Here is a 24,193-nt window from a genome sequence, read left to right on the forward strand (position 1 = left end):
ATGTTAGTTGAGTTTTGCACAATACACTGCATAGTTGTCAAGAGGCAATGTTTGCTAGTTCTCGTGGAGGCTAGTGACTTGTCCCAAAACTGGAGTGGTTTTGAAGCCTAGAGCGAGGGCTTTATTGGTGGTTATCTGTCTGGAGTGGACGCGGTGATACCGCTAAGGATAACAACTTTGGTACCAAAGGCATTTGCACGGGTCTCACTTGAGTCATATGTGTTATGGTGATATTTTTGGAGAGATTTGATGTGGTGGTAATTAGAGACTATTATATATGTTCTAATTGAGCTATAATTTATGGAGTATTTGCCATAGCTGTGAACTTGATTAATTATGTTAAAATTACATAATTTATTATTTGTTAGTGAATGTGAGTAATTTATGTGGGGCATAGATAAGCTTTTACATTATTTATTATTATGCTTATCCATATGATATGAGTTCTCACCCTTCTGTTGGAATGATGTTCTATGCGACATCGCTCAGGTACCGAAGATAGTGGAGCTTCTCGCGAGGGTTAGTTGGAGGAGCTAGTCTTTCATTTACGGTTTAGTTAGGGGAGTCATGCTCTGTTATGTAACACCGGGAAACGTTTAGTTTTGTACCTTGATGTTAAGAGTTACCTATGAACTCTCTTTATGTTAGATTTTGGAGTTGAAATAAATCCGCTGTGCTATGCATATGATGTTGCGACATTAAAGTTGGAAAATTTATATATTTATTATGAGCATGACAGGTGTTTTGATTTATGTTTCTGGAGAATAAGTGTGACACCCTCTGTATTATGCATTTTACTCTGATTTATGATATATTATTATGCGGGGTTTAGAGGGTGTTACATTAGTGGTATCAGAGCATGATTGGTCAGTAGTCTAGGGTTATTAGCATGTCTAATTCTTTTTGTATTCGATATGTGTTTATGACACAATCGATACTGTTTTGGAATTCCTATCCCGAGTTGTTCGTTTAAGGCAATTTTCGAGGGCGAAAATTCTTAAGTGGAGGAGAGTTGTAACACCCCATTTTCTGTTATTAGGTTATTTATTATTTTATTTTAATTAGTATTATGGTATATGGTAATTAAGTGATTTTATTAGATAATTAAGTGATTATGTGATATAGATAAATAAGGTTTTAGGGTTTAGTGTGAGTAATTGAGAGTGGGGCTCATTGTATGGCTATTTAAGGGTTAGGAGTGAAATAGAAAGAAAAAAAGAAAAAAAATAAGTATTAGAAGAGAAGCAGAACAAGAAACACGTGAAAGCAGAGAAGGAGAGGAGAAAAGAGGAGAAAACTTAGAACTGATCTACAAGAGGTAAGGGTTTGAATTCATGTTTTATAGATTGGTATGATAGTGGATAATGATAGAAAGCATGATTTAGGAACCCTAGGTTGCAAAAATTCCCAAATTGAAATAGTTAGGGTTTGGTTTTTAGATGATTTTGGGGGTAGATGATAGGCTTGCATGATGCGCAGAAATTTACGTTCTCTTGTACCCTTTTTCGTGCTATGTTAGTGGCCGAATTTGAAGAAGTAGTCTTCATAAAAGTTGTAGGTTTTTCTGTTACGAAACTTTTGCCACTGGTTTCACGTCATTCCGACGTCTGTAGCTCGAGTTATGTGTATTTTAGTGAGTATAGGTTAAGCTGTCCAGTTTCTTACGAACTGCGGTTAGTGTACGATTTTTCCTGATTTTTGTACTTTGAATTGTGACTTGAAAATTTATAGAGGTTTACAAAACGTGTATACGGAACCATGATAAAAATATTAGATTTTTCTGAGTATATTTGATAATTTACATCTGTTTAATAGTTCATTAGATGTGTGGTGCGCGCACATGGCGAGTTGCGCAGGAAGATGTCGCAAGATGTCGCGACATGGCGAGTTGCGTAGGGAGATGTCGTGAGATGTCGCGACATGGCGAGTTGCGTAGGGAGATGTCGTGAGATGTCGCGACATGGCGAGTTGCGTAGGGAGATGTCGTGAGATGTCGCGACATGGCGAGTTGTGCAGTGAGATGTCGCGAGATGGCGAGCATGAGCATGTCGCGAGTTTTTGGGAAAATTTAGAGAGAAATCCAGTCTTTAGGAAATAGTTGCAGAACCTGTTATATATGAATTATATTTAATTTACATCTATTTTTAATAATCATTATATGATGTTGTTTCTGAATTGATGTTATGTTTGAGATGCTAAGTTGTTGTGATTGCAAGTTGTATAATTGATAACATGTAATATGTGTTTTGTGCAACTGGTGATGAATATGCTAAAATAATTAGGACTTGGAGATGGTCTGAATATGCATATGTTAGTTGAGTTTTGCACAATACACTGCATAGTTGTCAAGAGGCAATGTTTGCTAGTTCTCGTGGAGGCTAGTGACTTGTCCCAAAACTGGAGTGGTTTTGAAGCCTAGAGCGAGGGCTTTATTGGTGGTTATCTGTCTGGAGTGGACGCGGTGATACCGCTAAGGATAACAACTTTGGTACCAAAGGCATTTGCACGGGTCTCACTTGAGTCATATGTGTTATGGTGATATTTTTGGAGAGATTTGATGTGGTGGTAATTAGAGACTATTATATATGTTCTAATTGAGCTATAATTTATGGAGTATTTGCCATAGCTGTGAACTTGATTAATTATGTTAAAATTACATAATTTATTATTTGTTAGTGAATGTGAGTAATTTATGTGGGGCATAGATAAGCTTTTACATTATTTATTATTATGCTTATCCATATGATATGAGTTCTCACCCTTCTGTTGGAATGATGTTCTATGCGACATCGCTCAGGTACCGAAGATAGTGGAGCTTCTCGCGAGGGTTAGTTGGAGGAGCTAGTCTTTCATTTACGGTTTAGTTAGGGGAGTCATGCTCTGTTATGTAACACCGGGAAACGTTTAGTTTTGTACCTTGATGTTAAGAGTTACCTATGAACTCTCTTTATGTTAAATTTTGGAGTTGAAATAAATCCGCTGTGCTATGCATATGATGTTGCGACATTAAAGTTGGAAAATTTATATATTTATTATGAGCATGACAGGTGTTTTGATTTATGTTTCTGGAGAATAAGTGTGACACCCTCTGTGTTATGCATTTTACTCTGATTTATGATATATTATTATGCGGGGTTTAGAGGGTGTTACAGGGGAAAAATCAAGAACAGAGAAGGAAAATGCAATTGAGAACAGAGAAGAATTTGGATTTCTTGAAGAACAAGCTTGGATACAGTTTGGAAGAGAAACCACTTTCTCTCTCTAGCTAACTAAATTCCTCAATTCAGTTCAAGACTCAACTGTTTCCAAAAACTCACTTCTCACTAACAGTAAAGCTATTTATATCCTAGTTTGCTATATTACAAACTAGTCCTTTAAGAAAGTATTTATTCTAAGTCAGTCCTAAACATGGACTAACTAATCCTTATTTTGTCTCCTAACATAGACTTGCGAGACAATAGGTCTACCCTTGATCCTAACAATACCCCCCCTAAAAGAACCACCTTGTCCTCAAGGGGAAAATCAGGAAAGTGAGACATAATGGCAGTGGCTAATTCCCACGAATTCTCATGAGCTGGTAAGTTCTTCCAAGACAGCAACACTTCCAATTGACCCTGAGCATTCTGCCTCCAATCAAGCAAGTCAGCGGGTTCCACCTCCAAGCAAAAATCCTCAGTCAAGGTATCAAGAAGAGGTTGAGGAGTGTGGCTCTGAGCAACAGCCTTTTTGAGGACAGAAACATGAAAAACAGGATGTATGCGAGCAGTAGGAGGCAGGTCCAACTTATAAGCAACCTGGCCTACTTTAGCCACAATCTGGAAAGGACCATAAAACCTTGCAGAAAGCTTAGGATAGGTCCTAGTAGCCATAGACTTCATCTTATAGGGATGAAGTTTGAGATATACCCAATCACCAACCACATACTCAACATCCCTCCTATGCTTATCAGCTTGAGTCCTCATGGAAGCCTGAGCTTTAAGCAAATTCTGCTGCAATTGGGATAACAATACATCTCTTTGCTGTAGCAACTGAGACAAATCAAGAGATTGGTTAGTTCCACACAACCCTTCACCAAAATAGGTGGATCTCTGCCATATAGAGCCTTAAAGGGTGTCATGCCAGCAGAAACTTGAAAATTGGTATTGTACCAATATTCTGCCCAATGCAAACCCTCCAGCCACTTCCTAGGTGTTGGTCCAACATAACACCTCAAATAGGTTTCAAGACATCTATTCAGCACCTCTGTTTGACCATCAGTTTGAGGATGGTAAGAGGTGCTCATCTTCAGTAGAGTGCCAAATAATTTGAATAATTCTTTCCAGAAATTACTTAAGAAAAGAGGGTCTCTGTCAGAAATTATGGTAGCTGGAAAACCATGCAGTTTAACCACTTCATGGATGAAAAGCATAGCCACATCTTTGGCAGAATAGGGGTGCCCCAAAGAAAGGAAATGAGCATACTTAGTCAACCTGTCCACCACTAGCACTGTGTCTTTCCCTTTAACTCTTGGTAACCCTCCCACAAAATCCATAGAGATATCCTGCCATACTTGGGAAGGAATAAGGAGAGGTTCTAACAAACCAGCTGGAGACAAAGCTTGGTACTTGCTTCTTTGACAAATTTCACAAGCAGCCACAAACTTCTGAATATCACCTCTCATGCCAGGCCAAAATAAGAAACTAGCAATCCTTTTATAAGTCCTAAAGATACCAGAATGTCCCCCAGATACTGTGGCATGACATTCAGCCATGATGACTGGGATCTTATTGGACTGAGGAGAAAGGACTAACCTGCCCTTATATCTCAAGATGCCTTGTTTCAGCTCATAACCAGGATGTGAAGAAGAATTGAGCAATAAATCCTGCTTAATCTTCTGTAAAGTGGGATCTCTATCAGCTTCTTGAGCCCATTCCTCAGCCTCATCTGTTTGGACCATAGAAATAGAAGAATACATGTCCCTTCCAGATAAAGCATCAGCCACTTTATTGTCAACTCCTGGCTTATATTGGATCTCAAAATCCAGCCCTATGAGCTTAACTGCCCACTTAAATTGCTCTTCATTATATAACCTCTGGTCTTGCAAAAACTTGAGGCTTCTTTGATCAGTCTTTATGATGAAATGTCTGCCCAAAAGGTAGTGTTTCCATCTCTGGACAGCTTGAACTAGGGCCATCAATTCCCTCTCATACACAGATTTAAGTTGGGATCTAGGAGAAAGACCCTTACTCCAATATGCCAAAGGCTTTCCCTCTTGCATGAGGACTGCCACAATCCCCTTACTGGATGCATCCGTCTCAACTACAAAGGTTTTATCAAAATTTGGGACTGCCAATAATGGTAATTGAACCATAGCCTGCTTGAGAGCTTGAAAAGAGGCTGTAGCTTCTGCTGACCATACAAATGCATCTTTTTTGGTCAAATCTGTTAAGGGTTTAGCTATTTTTCCATAATCTTTGACAAATCTCCTGTAGTAGCCTGTCAACCCTAGGAAACCCCTCAATCCCTTGATTTCTGTGGGGATTGGCCAGAGTTGCATTGCTTCTACTTTCTTCTCATCAGTCGCTACCCCCTGTCCTGAAATAATGTGCCCTAAATACTCAAGACTGGTCTGGCCGAAAGTACATATCTTTTTATTCACCTTAAGAGAATGGAGCTGAAGTGTAGCCAACACTTGCTTGAGATGAGAAACATGAGCTTCTTGGTCCTTACTATAGACCAAAATGTCATCAAAGAAGACTAGAACAAACCTCCTCAAAAATGGCTTGAGAATGTCATTCATCAAGGCTTGGAAAGTGGAAGGAGCATTGGTGAGCCCAAAAGGCATGACCAAGAACTCATAATGACCCTCATGAGTTCTAAAAGCTGTCTTAGCCACATCCTCATCCCTCATTTTGATTTGGTGATAACCAGATTTAAGGTCCAGTTTAGAGTAAATAGTAGCTCCACCTATTTCATCCAAAAGTTCTTCTATAACAGGTATAGGAAATTTGTTGGGGATAGTTACCTTATCTTTCTTTTTAACCAAAATGATAGGACTAGCAAAAGGACTTATGCTAGGCCTAATAATTCTTGAATGTAACATCTCCTGAACCATCTTTTCTACCTCAGATTTCTGGAAATGTGGAATTTTGTAAGGTCTCAGATTAGGGATATCAGCTCCTACCTTCAAATGTATGGCATGATCATGCTTCCTTGAAGGTGGTAATCCCTGAATGTCCTGGAATACTTCATCAAATTCTCCCAAAGCTGCACTCAATTCTGGAAAAATTTCCACTTCCTCCCTAGCTGGACTTGGTCCAGCTGTCACATGCAGCAGCCAACCCTCTCCTTCTTCCTTCAGTAAATTCATGAAGGACCCAACACTAATTTGACTTTTAGTGAGAGCAGGATCTCTAGTAATTAACTTCCATTCATCTCCCTGTTTAATAGACAATTTCAGCTTTCCAAAGTCAGCTTTTACTTCTCCTAAACTGGCCAACCATTCAAGGCCTAGCACCAAATCAATGCCTTGTAACCCAAACAAGTAATATTCCTGCTGGAACTGAATCCCTTGAATGTCCACCATCAACCCCTCACACTTGCCTTGACATCTTACCTTGTATCCATCCACCACTTCCACAGTATATCTTGCTGTAGGGGTAATGTGCAGTTGCAGAGAGGCCACTAATTCATGTGAAACAAAATTGTGGGAAGCTCCACAATCTATGAGGATTACTACTTCCTAGCCATTGATGAATCCCCTCACCTTCCAAGACTTTGCAGAAGTGAAACCAGCCATGGAATGAAGTGATAATTGCAAGGAATTCATACTTTTGTCTTCTTCTCCAGGAACTGCCAATTCCTCTTCTTCTTCTTCCTCCATAATCACCATTCTTAGATGCTTATTCTTGCATCTATATTCCCTACTGAAAGGCTCATCACACCTGAAACATAGCCTTTTTCCCTTTTTTCTTTCATTTCTGCACTAGACAACTGCCTATAATCTCCACTTTAGGGCTGCACATAGGTTGGGTTGGATGGATTTTCAAGATAATTAGGACCCGAACCGATTATAACTGTTTGGGTTCGGTTGGGTTGGATTTTGTGAATTTTCACCTACGAATCCGAACCAACCCAATCCGACAATCTTCGGGTTGGTTTGGATGGATTGATTGGATCGCTATATTAAAATAAAAATAAATTTGAAATATTGAAAAATATTAAGAAACAAGTACTTCAAGTCTCTAACATGCGATTACATCATAAGTTAATAATTATCGTCTACACACATCTATACAACAACACGTAACTAAACAAGTATTTCAAGATTTTAAATATGACAAGTAATTACAAACAAATTAGTCTCAAGGTCTCCTAAAAATCACTCAAATAATAGGATCCAAGTCTCCATAAATTACATACCCTATTAGTAGGTTAGGTAAAAAATTAAAATTATTAAAAATATATATTAAATAATATATTATTATTACATGATTGAATTTCGGGTTGGATTGGATGGATTATTATGGAATCCGATATCCGATCCAAAGATGATTGGATCGTAATAAAATCCATCCGGTGGACCCATTGACCCAATCCAACCCGCATTTTTACCATTGGATCAGATTGGGTTGGATGGATTTATTGGGTTGACCCGACCCATGTGCACCCCTACTCCACTTCTCACAGCAGGAACAACAATAGCAGTTTTAGCACTACTTCCAGAACCAGTTTCTGTTTTCTTATCTCCCAACGACTTTGATTCAACAGTCACAACCTTATTAAAAGAAGGTTTAAATACTCTGGAGGTCCCTGAAATTGTCTGCTGTACGAAAATAAGTCCCTGAAATTTTTTTTCCGATTTCGAATCCCTGTCAAAAAAATTTTAATCAGAATAAGTCCCTACTCGTGTTTCCAGTCTATGTGGCACAATTTTTGCTGATTCATTTATTCCACGTGACTTTTCTATTTTTTTTAAATACACATGGATTAAAAAATAAAATTAAACAGTTAAAATTAAAATCTTGTTAACCTAATTAACCATAAATCTAATTAATCATAAATCCCTAAAAATGTTTTAATTTTAATTTTTAATTTTAAAATTTAAAATTAAAATATTATTAACCTAATTAACCCTAAATCTAATTAACCCTAAATCACTAAAAATATTTAAATTTTAAATTAAAATGTATAATTTAAAATTAAAATCTTATTAACCTAATTAACCCTAAATCTAATTAACCCTAAATCCCTAAAAAGATTTTAATTTTAATTTTAAATTTAAATGTTTAATTTTATTTTTTTAATCCATGTGTATTTAAAAAAAATTAGAAAAGCCACGTGGAATAAATGACTCAGCAAAAATTGTGCCACACAGGCTGGAAACACGGGTAGGGACTTATTTTGATTAAAAAACATTTTACAGGGATTCGGAATCGGAAAAAAAAATTTCAGGGACTTATTTTCGTACGATAGACAATTTCAGGGACCTCCAGAGTATTTAAGCCTTAAAATAATTATTCCTATAATATTCACTCCCTCTATTGCTAGGATTGGGAGTAGCTTTTTGTAAAACCAGATTCTTCTGTTCTATCATTAAAGCTTTTTGAATTACTGAAGTTAAGGTATTTAATTCATAAAGTTTTACCTCTACACGAACCTCCTCCTTCAAGCCATTCAAGAAGATTCCCTTGGCAAACTCTTGATCTATCTCTCTTAGAGCCCCCACATATTTCTCAAATTCCTCTACAAAGACTTCTACAGTGTCAGATTGTTTCAAAGACAGTAGTAACTCAAAAGGATTTTGCATCATGGCAGGTTGAAACCTCCTCACTACAGCCACTTTGAATGCTTCCCACGAAGGCCAAGGATTGCACCTTTCCCACCACTGAAACCAACTCAGTGCTTTCCCCTCCAGAGCAAGCAAGTTTGCTTGCATCTTTTCTTCTTCAGTAACTTCCCTCAATTGGAAGTATCTCTCCAGTTTTTGTACCCAGCCAAACGCATCATCACCGCCAAACACCAGAATTTCCAGCTTCCGCCACTTGCTCCCTGTTCTGTCACGATCCAAATTGGACTCCAAGACAGTTTCAGATCGCATATCACGCGTCCCTACCTCATCTAGGGTTGCGATTCCCAACCTAGTGAGCACTGCGTGAAGTGTATCCTCAATCCTCCTAGCTCGAACTGCAGTCTCTGCAATTGCGTCTTCAACCTGCTTGGTCCTAGCCTCGTTCACCTCCACGCGAACCCGAAGCTCCTCACTCTCTGAGTTGCCCTCGCCATCACCCATAGTAGAAGCACGAGTCATCACCATAGTTGATTCCTCCATATTAGAAACCCTAATAGGGTGAAAAGAAAAGGAATGAAAATTATTTTCTATTAATTTAACGTATCAAATATAGCAGAGAGGTTCTCTTTATATAGAGACCTTGGAGGCTGGAAGGCTTGCACAGCTAGCTTATCTTAACTAACCCTAGCCGTCACAGAGGCTACAAATAACCTAGCTGCCACATAGGCTACATATATTTATTTTAATATAAAATAACAGTTATACTAATTATCTCTAATACTCCCCCCACAAACTGAACTGTGCAGATCTGTCACGGTCAGTTTGGCTCTCAAATCTTTGAATAAAGCTGAACTGAGGGGTTTGGTGTGAACATCAGCAAGTTGGTCTGTTGCAGGAATATGCTGCACATGTAGTTGTTGTGCAATGACCTTTTCACGAACAAAAAACAGATCTAACTCCATATGCTTAGTCCTGGAGTGTTGGACCGGATTGTGCGAGAGCATAACTGCACTTAGGTTATCACACAACAGAGTAGGTGTAGTGGCAGTGACCTTGAGTTCTTGGAGAAGGGACTGAATCCACAATAAATCTGGTGTGGCCTGAGGAAGACTCCTATATTCAGCTTCGCAGCTGCTGCGAGCAACCACTGTTTGCTTGCGTGACCACCACGTAATGAGGTTTGGTCCGAGAAAAATACAAGCACCTGAAGTAGATTTGCGATCATTTGAGTCAGTTGCCCAATCGGCATCACAAAAACCCATTAAGGACAAGGGAACACTGCGTGGAGCAGGTTTGAGATGAAGGCCAAAATGCTGACTTCCTTGAAGATACCTCAGAATACGTTTGACAGCCAACCAATGACATTTCTTGAGATTTGACATGAATTGGCATACCTTATTAATAGAGAAGCTGAGTTCTGGTCTTGTAATAGTAATATACTACAATGCCCCTACTGTGGAGTGATAAAGTGTAGGGTCCCTAAAAGGAGAGTCTGAGATGCAATAAAGTAACACAAGAAAGGGGGGTTTGAATTGTGTTCTTGAAAATTGCTTTTTAAGACTTAGTTTTATGAAAAGAATATTAGTTCTTAAGAAAAACGTTCAAGTATAACTTTTCACAAACTGTTTAGTGCAGCGGAAATGAATGAAAGGACAGAACGATCAGCACACAGAGATTTATACTGGTTCACCCTAAACGATTGGGCTACGTCCAATACTTGGCCACCACCAAGATTTTCACTAGCAAGTATCAAGGACTTCTCTAATACAAGTATTAGCCAGGACTTCTCCAAGTATTATCACGGACTTCTCCAAGTATTCTGCAGGACTCCTCCGATAAGTACTGTACAGGACTTCTCCTAAATCTCTCAAAGATTTATTACACTCTACAAGGTTTCTCTTCTTTCAAGAGTGAGGGTAGAGACTTTATGGCACTGGAAATCTAAGTGTTTGGATTCAGATTTGACTATTGAGATCACTTCAGAGTTACTACAAAAGTGAGAAGAGAATAAAAGATATGACTCTTTTAAGGTACGAGGTTTCTCTCTTTCACTTGGCAGAATTTATGGCTTGTGTTTGACACTTGGGAATTTCTGCTTTAGCTTTGAATGCTGTTGAGAAGTTTGAAATGAATGCTTGAATGTTTGAATTCTCAGAGTTAATCGTTCTATCTTCAGATCTTCAAGAGTGGCTTAAATACTCGCTTGCTAGTGTTGTAGCCGTTGTGAGATTATTTCCAACCGTTGAGATAGCCGTTGTAAGGTGAGATCAGACCGTTGATTCAAAGGCTTGGTTGGTGGCTTCATTAAATGTTACTTCTGAAGCAAGTCTATCCTTTAGCTCAAAAGGTGATGTTTGTCAGCTAGTAGGTGGTGGTAGACTTTGGGCTACTTTTCAGATATGAGACAATTTGGCAATTTGAAGTTGACGGCTTGTCCTTTTTCCTCGTTGGTCAGCGTGCCTTTTGCTAAAGCAAGCTTGTCTTCATCTGATTCAACTTGAACAAGATTCGAACTATTGTCATTAGATATGAATGTGGGACAATTGCTTGAAATCAAATTGATTCTTTGGCGCTCAAAATATTGCTTGGCAAATCTGACTAGTGATGTGTCATTAAACGGTCAGATGGTACGATAGTCACAAAATCCTTCTTGGTAAGTGATAGAACGTTGTAGCCTATTTCATATGGCAATGTTCTCCTGAAATAAAAGATATTGTTAGTGAATGAATTTTAAATGAGCCTTCTATTTATAAAATTGTTATGATCAAAATAAGATTTTAAAAACGTTATGATGCGTTTGAACTTAACAGAGTCCCCATCACGGGTAAGCTTCAATCCGGCAACCATTGGGGAAGAAATTGGACTGCAATCCGCCATTTTGGATTTTTCAAGCAGGTCTCGAATGTATTTCCTTTGGGAGAGAAGAATGGAATGATCTGCCAGATGTTTGACTTCAATTCCCAAGAAGTAGTCAAGTTGTCCTAGATCTTTCAAGGCAAAAACATCTTTCAACTTTGAAACAAAGAGTTTAACTAAAGAAGCTGAAGGACCTGTGATAATAATGTCATCCACATACACAAGAGCATACATTGTGGTTGTGGAAGAGGTGTAAACAAAAAGTGAGGGATCACACTTGCTTGAAACAAATCCAAACTGCAAGAATGTTGATCTTAACCTCTCATACCAAGCTCGTGGGGCTTGTTTCAGTCCATAAAGAGCCTTGTTTAACTTGCAAACTAAGGTCTTATCATTTCTCTCAAAACCTGGGGGTTGTGTCATATACACTTCCTCTTCCAGAGTGCCATTAAGGAAGGCATTGTTGATATCAAGTTGTTGAACGCACCAGTGATTTGTGACAGCCAGAGTCAATATTACTCTTATTGTGACAGGTTTCACAACAGGGGAGAAGGTTTCCTTGTAGTCAAATCCAAACTGCTGATGAAATCCTTTTGCAACCAGTCTTGCCTTTAGCTTCTGAACCGAGCTATCGGGGTTTTGTTTAACCTTAAACACCCACTTACAACCAATAGGAACTCTGTTAAGAGGTAAGGGTACTAAAGTCCAGGTACCATTCTGATGCAGTGCAGATATTTCTTCATGCATAGCTGATGTCCAACCTGGATCCTGCAAAGCCTGTTTGGCAGTACTGGGTTCAGCAGTAGTTAGTAACAATGTAGGATTCAACCTTGGTTTAAAAATTCCATTCTTGAACATAGGATGTGTATTAGGGACAGGAGGCGATTGATGAACTGCAGAATTTGGTAAGGGTGAAGTTGCAGTTTGTGCAGGTGAAACTGACTCAGACTCAGATTGAGGAACAGTTTGAGACTCATGGAGTGGAGAATGAGGCTGTGAGAAAATGCTCTCAGTTGCAGGTATAGGTATATGATTTTCTGGAGGAACTATGGGATCATTGAGTCGACTAGAAACAACATGAGGTGGTGGAGTGGAGAAATCATTAGTGACCTGTGGTGGCACTAGTGAAGGAATAATAGGAATAGAGGAAGGTATGAGACTTTGATCAGTAGGTGAGACCGAAGAAGCTGTGGGAAAAAGCCTAGGATAAGGAAAGCTTGTCTCATGGAAAACAACATCCTTAGAAATGATTATCTTTCCTTCAGATGTAAGACACTTATACCCCTTGTGCATAGTAGAGTATCCTAAGAAAACACAATCTTGAGACCTAAATTCTAACTTGTTTGTATTGAAAGGTCGAAGGTGTGGGTAACAGGAGCAGCCAAAAACATGTAAGAATTTGTAATCTGGTGAAGTTTTGTACAGCTTGAAAAAGGGTACCTGAAACTCAAGTGAAGAAGTTGGTAACCTATTTATGAGGTAAACTGAGGTAAGAAAAGCTTGATCCCAGAATGGGTAGGGCAAAGAAGCTTGAGAGAGAAGAGTTAGACCCAACTCAACTATATGTCTATGTTTTCTCTCAACAACACCATTCTGGTGATGCGTGTGTGGGCAAGCAACTCTGTGCCTAATGCCCTGGTCAGTGAGAAACTTGGAGAGGGGTCGAAATTCACCTCCCCAATCAGACTGAACAGCAAGAATAGAAGTGCCAAACTGCAATTCTACATGCTTTTTAAATTGCTGAAAAATGGTTATGGTTTCTGATTTGGCTTTCAACAAATATATCCAGGTGTAACGACTATAAGCATCAACAAAGGACACATAATACCTATAGCCACCTGAAGAAACAAAGGGCGCTGGCCCCCATAAATCACTGAAAATTAATTCCAAGGGCTTGGTGTAAACAGTTGTAGAGGAAAGTGAATGTAAGCGATGTGATTTACCAACAACACAAGCTGAACAAAAATCCAAGGCTGTTTTATTAGGCATTTCAATATTACAAGATTGTAGTATTTGCTTCATTACAGGAGTACTTGGATGGCCTAGCCTAGAGTGCCAAGTATTAAAAGAAACAGTGTTACAAGAGGAGATATTATTTAAAGACACTGCTTGAGGAAGATTGGAAATGATGGACTTTGCAGCAAGGAGAGATGGAAAATGGTAGAGGCCTTCAGGTCCAACTGAGCCATACAGCAACACTGCACTAGAACCCTGGGATTTGACAACACAAAAATTCTCATGAAACTCAAAAAAGACTTTGTTATCCCGACATAATTTACTGACACTAAGAAGGTTCTTTGTGATCATAGGAACATGCATTAGATTCTTAAGAACAAAAGAGATATGAGGATTGAATGGAGAATTAAACCAAGATGAACCATAAGAAGAAATGTTCAAACCTTGTCCATTGCCTACGAAGACATGGTCTGGTCCCGCAAAAGGTTGAACCTGCTGAATGTTTTGCTCACAAGGGGTGACATGATGTGTTGCACCGGAATCTGGATACCAGTATGAGTTGGAGGATGAAGCAGGTGTTGATGCTTGGTGCAGCTGAAACCCCTGAGCGTTATACCCTGTCTTGTGTGAAGAGGGACCAGAAGTTAGATGTGCCTGATAGAAAGGCTGGTTCTGCCCTGGAACTGACACTGTGGATGGTGCTGAAAATTGCTGAGAGCGAGGAGGTGTAGGCAGTAGTGGTGCAGATATTGGATAATGAGGTTGTCCTTGAAACAGAGGTTGTGATGGAAACGGAGGAGCAGGAAATTGAGGCTGCATCTGTCCCTAATACTGCAGAGGAGACATAGGTGAACAACCTTGGTTAAAGTATGGGTTAGCAAACTGCTGATAGGCCGGAGTGGTGAGAATATTCATGCTTGGAGGTCCCGTTTGAGAAGAGTGATTGGCAGGGAACTGAGAAGCACCATTACCATAGTTCTGTGATGGAGGTTGTGGAGCATAGTGCTGATTGAACCTATGATAACACACTGCAGCTGTATGTCCAGTTTTGAAACAAACCTGACATTGCACATAGCCTCTTCCACGGCCTCTGCCGCCACGACCACGGCCTCCACGATTACCTCTGCCACCATAATCACCTTCATTCCATTGATTCTGTGGTCCATGAGTAGATTCTGAAGTAGGTACCTGATTCTGCGATCCTGAATTCAATGGAGAAGATGATGCAGCTACAACATTGACGGTGAATTCAGCAGCTACTGTTCTCTTGGTCTTATCCACGCATGCTTCTTGAGCAAGAAGCAAAGCTCCAATTTCTTGAACCGAAAGGCTCTGAAATTTGCTATTCATGGAGACTAGGTTAACCAGTGATTCATACTCACTAGGAAGACCCTCAAGGATAACATCAACATGCTCCTTGTAAGAAACAGGATCTCCAATTGCACTCAAGGAATCTGCAATTGATTTGATTTTCTGAAGATACTCTGCAATATTCAGCGACCCTAGGGTTAAATTGCGCAACTCTGTTCTCAATTGACGAGACTTGGCTTCCGTGCGGGTGAAGAAACCAGTGTGCAAGCGTTCCCACAACTCATGTGACTGTTTGCATCCAATGATCTGAGTCAAGACTTCACGAGAGAGTGTGGATTGAAGGCATGTGAGAAGATGTGCATCTTGCTGTTCCCAAGCAAGAAACGCATGAGAGAAATTTCCAAGGGCTACATCTGTGTCAGTCAAAAACTTGACCGGAATTTCTGGATCAACAAGAAATTTTCGCAAGCGATGCGAAGTGATGACAGGGTCAACCTGTTGCTTCCAAATCAGGTAGTTGGAATCGGTAAGTTTTTCTGCAATTGAGAGCAGAGAATTATTCATTGGAGAAGGAGCGAAAATAGAGATTGGGGTTGCAACGTGCGTAGAGATTAGGGTTGCAACGTGCGTCGACTTTGGTGGCGACGGCGGTGCCGCCGGCGGCGGTGATGGAGGATCTGACGCCATATGCGTCTGTTCTAAGCTCTTGATACCATATTAGAAACCCTAATAGGGTGAAAAGAAAAGGAATGAAAATTATTTTCTATTAATTTAACGTATCAAATACAGCAGAGAGGTTCTCTTTATATAGAGACCTTGGAGGTTGGAAGGCTTGCACAGCAAGCTTATCTTAACTAACCCTAGCCGTCACAGAGGCTACAAATAACCTAGCTGCCACATAGGCTACAGATATTTATTTTAATATAAAATAACAGTTATACTAATTATCTCTAATACTCCACAGAACGCGATTTCACAGTAGAATTTCTTCAGCGGAAACGAAATCAGGGCACCAGAATCGGTGCTCTGATACCAGTGTTAGAACTGGTAGATCTAGGTTAACAGTAATTGGGGAAAAATCAAGAACAGAGAAGGAAAATGCAATTGAGAACAGAGAAGAATTTAGATTTCTTGAAGAACAAGCTTGGATACAGTTTGGAAGAGAAACCACTTTCTCTCTCTAGCTAACTGAATTCCTCACTTCAGTTCAAGACTCAACTGTTTCCAAAAACTCACTTCTCACTAACAGTAAAGCTATTTATATCCTAGTTTGCTATATTACAAACTAGTCCTTTAAGAAAGTATTTATTCTAAGTCAGTCCTAAACATGGACTAACTAATCCTTATTTTGTCTCCTAACATAGACTTGCGAGACAACAGGTCTACCCTTGATCCTAACATGATTATGTGGTTTTTTTTATAGAGAAATGTTAGTTGTTAATTGTTAGTAAATTAGTTCCTTCGCCGGGATTTAAACCCCAATCCAAGACTTACAATCTCTTCATTTCCCTTAGCTAACCAAGTGAGCTACCCTTCCCCATAAGAGTATGTGGTAAAGGCAGAGGTGAGATTGGTGCGTCTAATATAAATATATTCTTTAACAGTAAAAAAAAAAGAAGAATACTAGAGACAATCAGCCATTAAGAATACACTTTTAATTTTTTAAGAATCGATTAATCAAATGAATGAAGAAACACACGAACTTTTGGACATTCAAATGTGTGTATATTTAATGAGCATCTCAAAACTTCAGCAATTACCAGCTAAGACTAGGATAACAATTTCAAGTTCTGTACAATATAGCAACACAACACTAATATTTGAGGAAAATTTGCAGTTAACAGAACTGCCCCATGAGGGGAAGAAGAGAGGATGTTCTGTACATATCTTTAACCAAAAATCTCACTAGGATAGTATAGTAAAAAGATGTCATATATTCTGATGAATCACCCAGACAACCTCAAGGTAGAAAAAATAAATCTATCAAGGGTGGACAGTGATCATGGGTGTGTTATTTGGGACACTGAAAAGGCAATTCAGGTAGGCTAGGCACTGCAGGTAGAAGTAGAACTAACCAATACCAGCACCATCTTGGCCCACTGTTTCATTTGAAGGAACATAAATGTTTGCATCAGGTTCCAAACTTCCAACTGTTTCAATCTGTTTGTGCTGCAACTTCAACTGTTCTGAACCTTGCTCAGGGAACACCTCAGACTGCAAGGATGGAGCAATATTTTTCACATGTAGCCATGTCAGTTCCCACAAACTGTTTTCACCTAAGCCGGCGCTCTTAACTAGTATGCCGCCTGATTTCATAACAAGCAAAGTTTTCTTCAGATGCTCAGGCACAAGCTCTTGAAACTTCTCACTTCTCCATCCCCTACCTTTCATCTTCACACATTTTTCCACACGGCTTAGCACACCCACCCATAGTTTGCAGAAGGCTTCGGATTGTGATAGTTCTTGGAGTAACTGGAGGAAAACTTCAAATAAGAGCTTCAAGGCAACAATAAGTGTTCCTTCCATGTTCCGGTATTCCTTTTGAGGGTATGTCTGAGAAATTTCAAGCAGGTCATCCAGCAAGGTGAAGATCACTTGATTAAAATACTGAAACGACAAATCACATGGAAGATGAGTACCAACTGCTCCTGTCATGCACTTCTGCAAAGATAACACCGCGTGATTCCTAACCTCCTCTCTTTGGTCCAAACATACTTTCCTTATTCCCTGTACTAACCTTAACCACATTTCCCCAATATCCTGCAACATACTTTCCACTTCCTCTTCTTTGGCTGCTTGCTTCGCATCATTAGTCCACTTCTCTAAACAATTGACAGAATCTGCCATAAGATCTAGTGCTACAACTGACCGGTCTACCAGTCCTACACGAGACTCAGCAAACTGCCTTGCAACATCCACACAGAGAATATAATTAGCAGGGAGCAAGTGAGCTCCATCAGACATAATAAACAACAGCGTATCGAATCCAGCCTCAGATGCTTCAAGATGTCTTGCAGTGATCAAGAGCAGTGATGTAACTGTGCACCATCCTAAATGAGACCTAATATGAGAAGCATTTTCCTTAACAAGGCGACAGACCTCCTGTGTAATCTTCTCATAGTATGCATCTGCAACCAGAGCATCAAGCTTCAAGATAAGCTGCAGAGACCTCAAAAGTTCATCAGTAATGTTCTCTTTGTAGGGAAGTAAGCGATGGCATATCCTAAGAAGTCCAAAAACAGCTTTTTCTACCAGTGCACAAGGCATCACAGTTGATTTAACAATATTAGATATGTTCTCATAAACACTCTTCCAAAGAAGTCCAATTCTATCCCTGTTATTCAGAGTGATTGCTATCAGTAACTCCAGACAAAAAACTGAAGCATCTTCATCCTCAGATATTTTGTTCCTTTTCTGCCGTTGAGCTCCAGCATTAATGAGAGCTCTTGCAAGCTGCATCAGAGATTCAGCTTGCAGAAATTTACTCTCAATGAATATGTTGTCAATGTGACACTTGTGAATTGTTTGTACAGCTTGCTGATGAGCAAACAGTTGTTCTTCAGTTGGTATTGATATTAACTCTTCAGTGCCAAGAGATAAGAGTTGACTAAACCTTCTGAATAATCCTGAAGATCTCTTTGGAGTGCTAATAGATCGACGATGAGTTGATGATAAAGAATTTGAATTGGGCCCATGTCCATTTTCTGTAGAAAGCTCTGACGTGCTAGCTGTATCACTGGCTATATTAGTAGGAAGAAGGCCTAACTTGTGCAATTTTAAGATGCAATCAAGGATATTCCTCCACCCTGTGCGGATGTAATCACCATACCTACTTGCAATAGTGAAAACTGTCTCAGTTGCCATTCTTGCTTTTGTGTCATCTCCAAAGGCTAAGACAGATTCCTCAACTGATAATGGATCCAAAATGGTGAAGAACTTACAGAGGCACACAACCAGATCATCAAGTACGTTTTCTAGTTGATAGTAAGCTGATATCTTTGCAATAGCTAGGAATCCATCTATACATGTTTGGCATACCTCTTTATTTTCAGCATTATCAAATACCACAGAAATGGAAGCAATTGTCGGGCCTGACAGTATAACAAACATGTCATAATCTAGGTATGCTCTGGAATCAGATACAATGAATGGAGCAGTTGACTTGTGCATCAGAGAAATCCACTGATTTGATGTCATCTCAGGAGATACAAAGCCTGGCTCACAGGTTATGCGGATTTCATTCTTACAAATTGAACGGTAAATCTCTGATAGGAATTCTCGAGGCAGATCATTGCCACCATTTATACGCCTATTATTCCTGATAAAATCCTCTTCTGTCATCCTCTTTTTGACCTGCGCATTGTGCTGATCTGTATTGAGCAATATAATAGAGTATGACAGCACAAGAGCAGCATCCTTGTTAGCAAGGATATGTGGCGACTGCTCATAGTAGCTCTCAGAGAAAGCTTCAAGCACCCTATGTATTTTCTGTGATTCTCCAGGAAGCCTAAAAGTCTCCAAAAATAGACGCAGGGCTGTGTCTAAGGTCATATTTTGGAAATCAAACGTTCTAGCAAACTCATGAAGAACCTGAACACTGAATTCATCATGATTTCCAAGGAAATCACCAATGAGATTCTTGTCCAACCCAGTGGTGTATCTAAAAAAGTAGGCAACACTTTCAGAATCAAGTTTGTCAGGCAAAATATGTGTTCCTTGGAGAAATTCAAGACCTTTCTTAACATCACGATTGAAATGATCAGCTCCAATCATCAATCTTTTCTTGAAGCACTTTCTTCGGCGGACAAAAGGAACCCATGCATTTGGGTCATCAAAACTTTCACACTTTTCCTGCCAGAATGGTGTAAACTGTTCAAAATTCACAGGAGACTGTTCTGAATTTACAGATCCATTACCTATCCTATCGGCAATTCCCTGCACTACAGCAGTAAGACCATCCAGGGCAAGAATATGAATGGAAGATAATGGACTATTCACAGGAAATGCACTTTTAGACAACATATTAGTAATGTCTTCGAACACATTACTGCAAGTAATGTCACAATCGAAGTTAGCATACATCTCTGCCATGAATGACTTTTGCCTGCAAAAATCAACAAGCGCCTCCATCACAACTTCCTGTTGCTGATATGAAGCCCCATATTTGCTTTGTGCAAGCCTAAAAATTACACAAGAAAAAAATGCTTCTAGCTGTAATTTGAGTTCTGTACGAAGATGGTGGTACAAATTGAGAACAATGCTACAGACCATTGAAAGCACAAGAGGGCTCATTGATGAACTGAATTGCATAAGATTACAGAATAACTCATCCTGAATTAAACTCAGCAATCTAGGGTGACGGTGAAAGGAAGGCCCTCCTAACTCAATGGCTGAATTAATCAAAGTTAAGGCAAAAAGAGGCACATCTTCATCAAACGTTAGTTTGTTTAATCTAGAGTTCTTCCCCATATGCTCAACAACATTCAACAAAGAACTCAAGAAGTGAAATATTTCCACCATACAGGGAACCCCATAACGTTCAGTCATGAGCTGCAATTCAAGTGGATCAATTTCCTTGCCACTGCTAGCATTAGTTGTATTTTCAGGCATTAAAGTTACTCTAACAACAGGTGTAGTACTGGAAGCAAGGTCTGTGGGAAATGGTCGACCAACAGATGCAGCATTCAGGCTCCCATTTCCCAATGATCTGCATGCTGAAGCATGCTCATTATTTAGCCCACTGGTCTGCAAAAAAGTTATACATATCAGAATATAATTATGAATTTATGGATTCCCATGTCCTGACTCATAAAATTCAGTTTTCCACAAGACAATTTGTTAATATCAATTGAAAAATTAAATTACTACTTTCAGAACTTACAGATTTACTGAACTTATATCAGTTTTCGTAAGTGATAACAATGTATGGAGACAACTCTACCCCAAATCAGTAACAACTAACAACACATAAACCCTTTGAATTTCACAACTTTTTTATTATAAATATTATTACTGAGATTTTCCTTGTTTCCTGGTAAGTTCCTGAAAATCTATACCAAAGATTTCCAAGTCATTTACCTATCCTCACACCCGCTGTTTCTTATTTTTGCTGTCATTCATCTCATGGAAAAGCAGAAAGATAGGTCGAAGGTCATTATTTCAGTTTATGCTTTAATTCAGGCTAACAAGCCAGGTAAACAATAAGCAGTTTAAACACTATAAGGTATTCAACTCTCCTACATTATCAGATACAAACTATTGGAAATAATGGAAACTGAAAATTTCGGACAAATAATAAACAGTTATATAAGCAGAGGAGAGTAGATAGGAAGTTAAGAGGATTTTCCACTTCAACAATTTCACATTGCATAAGCAGAGAATAAACAATAGCAAAATGAACTTTACCCCCACCCCAATGTCTTCATTTTCCCTTTCAATGTTTTTCCTCACAGCAGCTGACAAAATAATCCATATGGAAAAAGAGTAGTCCAACCTAAAAGGACAAAGGGAACACAATTTATACCTCTTGTTTTGAAGTAGTTCTCCCATTTATCAATGTACTCTCTGTATTGTCAATATCCTGAAGGTGAGAGAATATACACCTAACGAGTTCATGCATTGTGTACCGTGCTATCCGCTGCAACAGCTCACCTTTGGTTCCTGCTTGATGAACTATACGGAAACAAGTATTCACAATGGTGCAAACCTGTTGGTTACTCAGTATTACAGAAGCTTTAATTTTCACACATGCAAGAAGAACTTGTAAAATCTTCATTAATACCACTTCTTCTGATCCAGGATCAGTCACCTCAAATCTGCAACTTGTGACAGCATCAACCACCAAGTGCATGGTATCCCCAACGTTGACAGTGTTTTGATCAATCATGTCCAGAGTTAAGATCTTGTAAACAGATGACAAAGCAACACCAGTAATTGGTGCACCAGTTTCATCTGATTGAATCACATCCAGAAATGGCTGGAGATACAGAGCAGGGTTGATGGAATGCCATTGATTCTGCCAATTGAAAATTTGCCTCCTCAGTGTCTTCAAAGACTGAACAAGAAAGTGCTCTGATTGGTCATCATCTGACATATAATGAACCCCCCATCTAACATTTCTTCGCATGACTGCCAAAACAGAACCAATTTCTGCATTGATCATGCATGCTATAGTAGTTTTGTGATGATATCCGGCACCACATAGCTCAGATTGGTCTTCTATTGCGCTGAAACCAGTTTGCATTTGCATCTTTTGATGTCCCATTTTGACATAAAGATCAGCTTAACATTTACTCAAAAAATGCTGAGATGAACAAAATCCCTAGGAAAAGCAATGTAGAAGGAGACAATTAATCCAGTGATCAAGATCCTCACATGTTAATGACTCCAATAAATCATAGGTAACATGAATTTCCCAAATTTAAAAGTTGCAAAGTACAAACATGTGAAACACAGCCCGAGCTACTAGAACTCTAAAATATAGAGAAATTGATTAAGGAGACATATGCATATTGCAGTAATTATATAAGTAGAACAGATAAACAATAAGTGCACATTCAGAAAGAGGCTGTACTTCAGATCCAGAGTAACAAAGTTGTCTAAAGAATTTTTCTAACTATCCAAGAACAGGAATATCTACTAAAGAACTCTTACCACTTATCGCTACTAAAATGACTTACATTGAATCCCAAAACAACTTTCATCCATGACATTAGCAGGCAAAAATGTTTGGGTTGCAGCACAGATCAGCAGCTGAGACTAGTATTATGTCAATTTATAAATTATAACCAACAGTAATAGTCCCCAGGGTTAGGTAAGAGTTAGGGGACAAAAGGGTTGAGGAGTGTGAAGGGTGAAAGGTCCAGAGGGTTCGAACTCTGAGGAGAGACTAATTTACTAACATTACTAACAACTAACATTTGTCTTTAAAAAAAAAACCAATAGTAACATTTTTAGTCTCCACCAGAAAGTAAATCCAGTAATTCTGTCACCAATGCATTTTGTAGTTTAAAATTAAAAAAATTCAAGTGAACACACTAATTAATCATGTAGGTAGAGATTAATAAATGTAGATTTTTGGTTACTGTCTGAGCTGAAACTTTTTGGAAAAACCACACAGGGATATAGAGGCATAGATGATAGATCACGGTACATTTAACACTTTAGGATGGAAATCAGTCCAGATTAAACCATAATAACTTTAAATCCATAACATCAAATTGCCAAAACAAATTCTATAAAAATAACCTTAGATCGGGCATTGAATCTCACGCTTCTGAGTTCTGATCCAAACCCATTTCTTTAACAATACTATTGCCATTAGTAACAAAACAATGATCTAGCCCATTGGGCATACCCCAATTGGATTTAAACTAAAATTCTTAAAGAAGGATCCCAAAACCAATGTTTAAATTCTCACAATGATATGAAAACTTACAGAGACAGTGAGTTTATGGCATGAATCGGAGCTTGTGGGGTTACATTGGTTGGATCGCGGAATTGGAAGTCATGTGTTGTGCCAATTCCTTCCGAGAATCTACCCTTATGTTTTTGGGATCTTCTTTCTCTGTTATTTACATTTGAATTTGTTTGCATACTTTCTGTGTATTTTCATATTTTTCTGCATGATTCTCTTCATACATCATCCATCATATGATCACGCGTACTAGTTTGTATTGCAAGACTAAAGTTTGTGAGGAATGGATCCTCACAATAATAAAAAAATGATCATTTATTATATAACTATTGACATTATATTTGAAATTATTTAATCAAAATATGGTGGGGTGAGTTTAAGGAAGGTTTTAAATTCGAGTCTTGTGGATGAAGAAAATTTTTGTTTTAAGAGCCTAATTTTTTTTTTTTTTTTGAAAAAATTCAATTAGACTTTTGAAAGATTGTAAGAATGAAAAAAGTTGGTAGAAATAAGGGTTATCCTCATGGATGCAAAAGAGGTTGAAGTTGGCAATGAAAAGCAATGCAAAAAATGTCAAGAGAAAGAGTTAAAAGACACATAGAAGATAATTCAAGACGTAAGGGGAGCGTTGAAGATGGGTGTCAAGTTTTAGTTACTTTAAAGTTGTATTATCATTTTTAACTTAAGTCATATATAGTAGGTATAGACTATGTTGTAAGGAGGTTATTTTGCTCGAAACTCTCTAATAAGCTTTATACGTCCAACTTGTGTGACAAACAAGCGAAACGATACATCTGACATGTGTGGCAAGCAAGCGTAATAAAGAACCTTGAGTACGTAGTCCTCATTTGTACTTTCGCTTTAATACAATTTACATGTTGTTT

At 38.7% G+C, this 24,193-nt stretch overlaps 1 protein-coding gene across 1 annotated transcript; it reads right to left on the bottom strand.

Annotated features, from left to right (window-relative positions):
* Positions 1-16,596: 16,596 nt before the first annotated feature.
* On the bottom strand, positions 16,597-23,580 carry LOC130722378 (ARF guanine-nucleotide exchange factor GNOM-like). The gene is made up of 3 exons (XM_057573084.1): positions 23,331-23,580; positions 21,417-22,214; positions 16,597-20,638 (listed from the first exon to the last, which is right to left on the bottom strand). Exons 2-3 carry the CDS (start codon positions 22,155-22,157, stop codon positions 16,964-16,966), a joined length of 4,416 nt encoding a protein of 1,471 aa, XP_057429067.1. The 5' UTR covers positions 22,158-22,214; positions 23,331-23,580; the 3' UTR covers positions 16,597-16,963.
* Positions 23,581-24,193: the final 613 nt, after the last annotated feature.

The sequence above is a fragment of the Lotus japonicus genome, chromosome 6 (genome assembly GCF_012489685.1).
Source record: "Lotus japonicus ecotype B-129 chromosome 6, LjGifu_v1.2".
In the NCBI taxonomy this organism is placed as follows: domain Eukaryota; kingdom Viridiplantae; phylum Streptophyta; class Magnoliopsida; order Fabales; family Fabaceae; genus Lotus; species Lotus japonicus.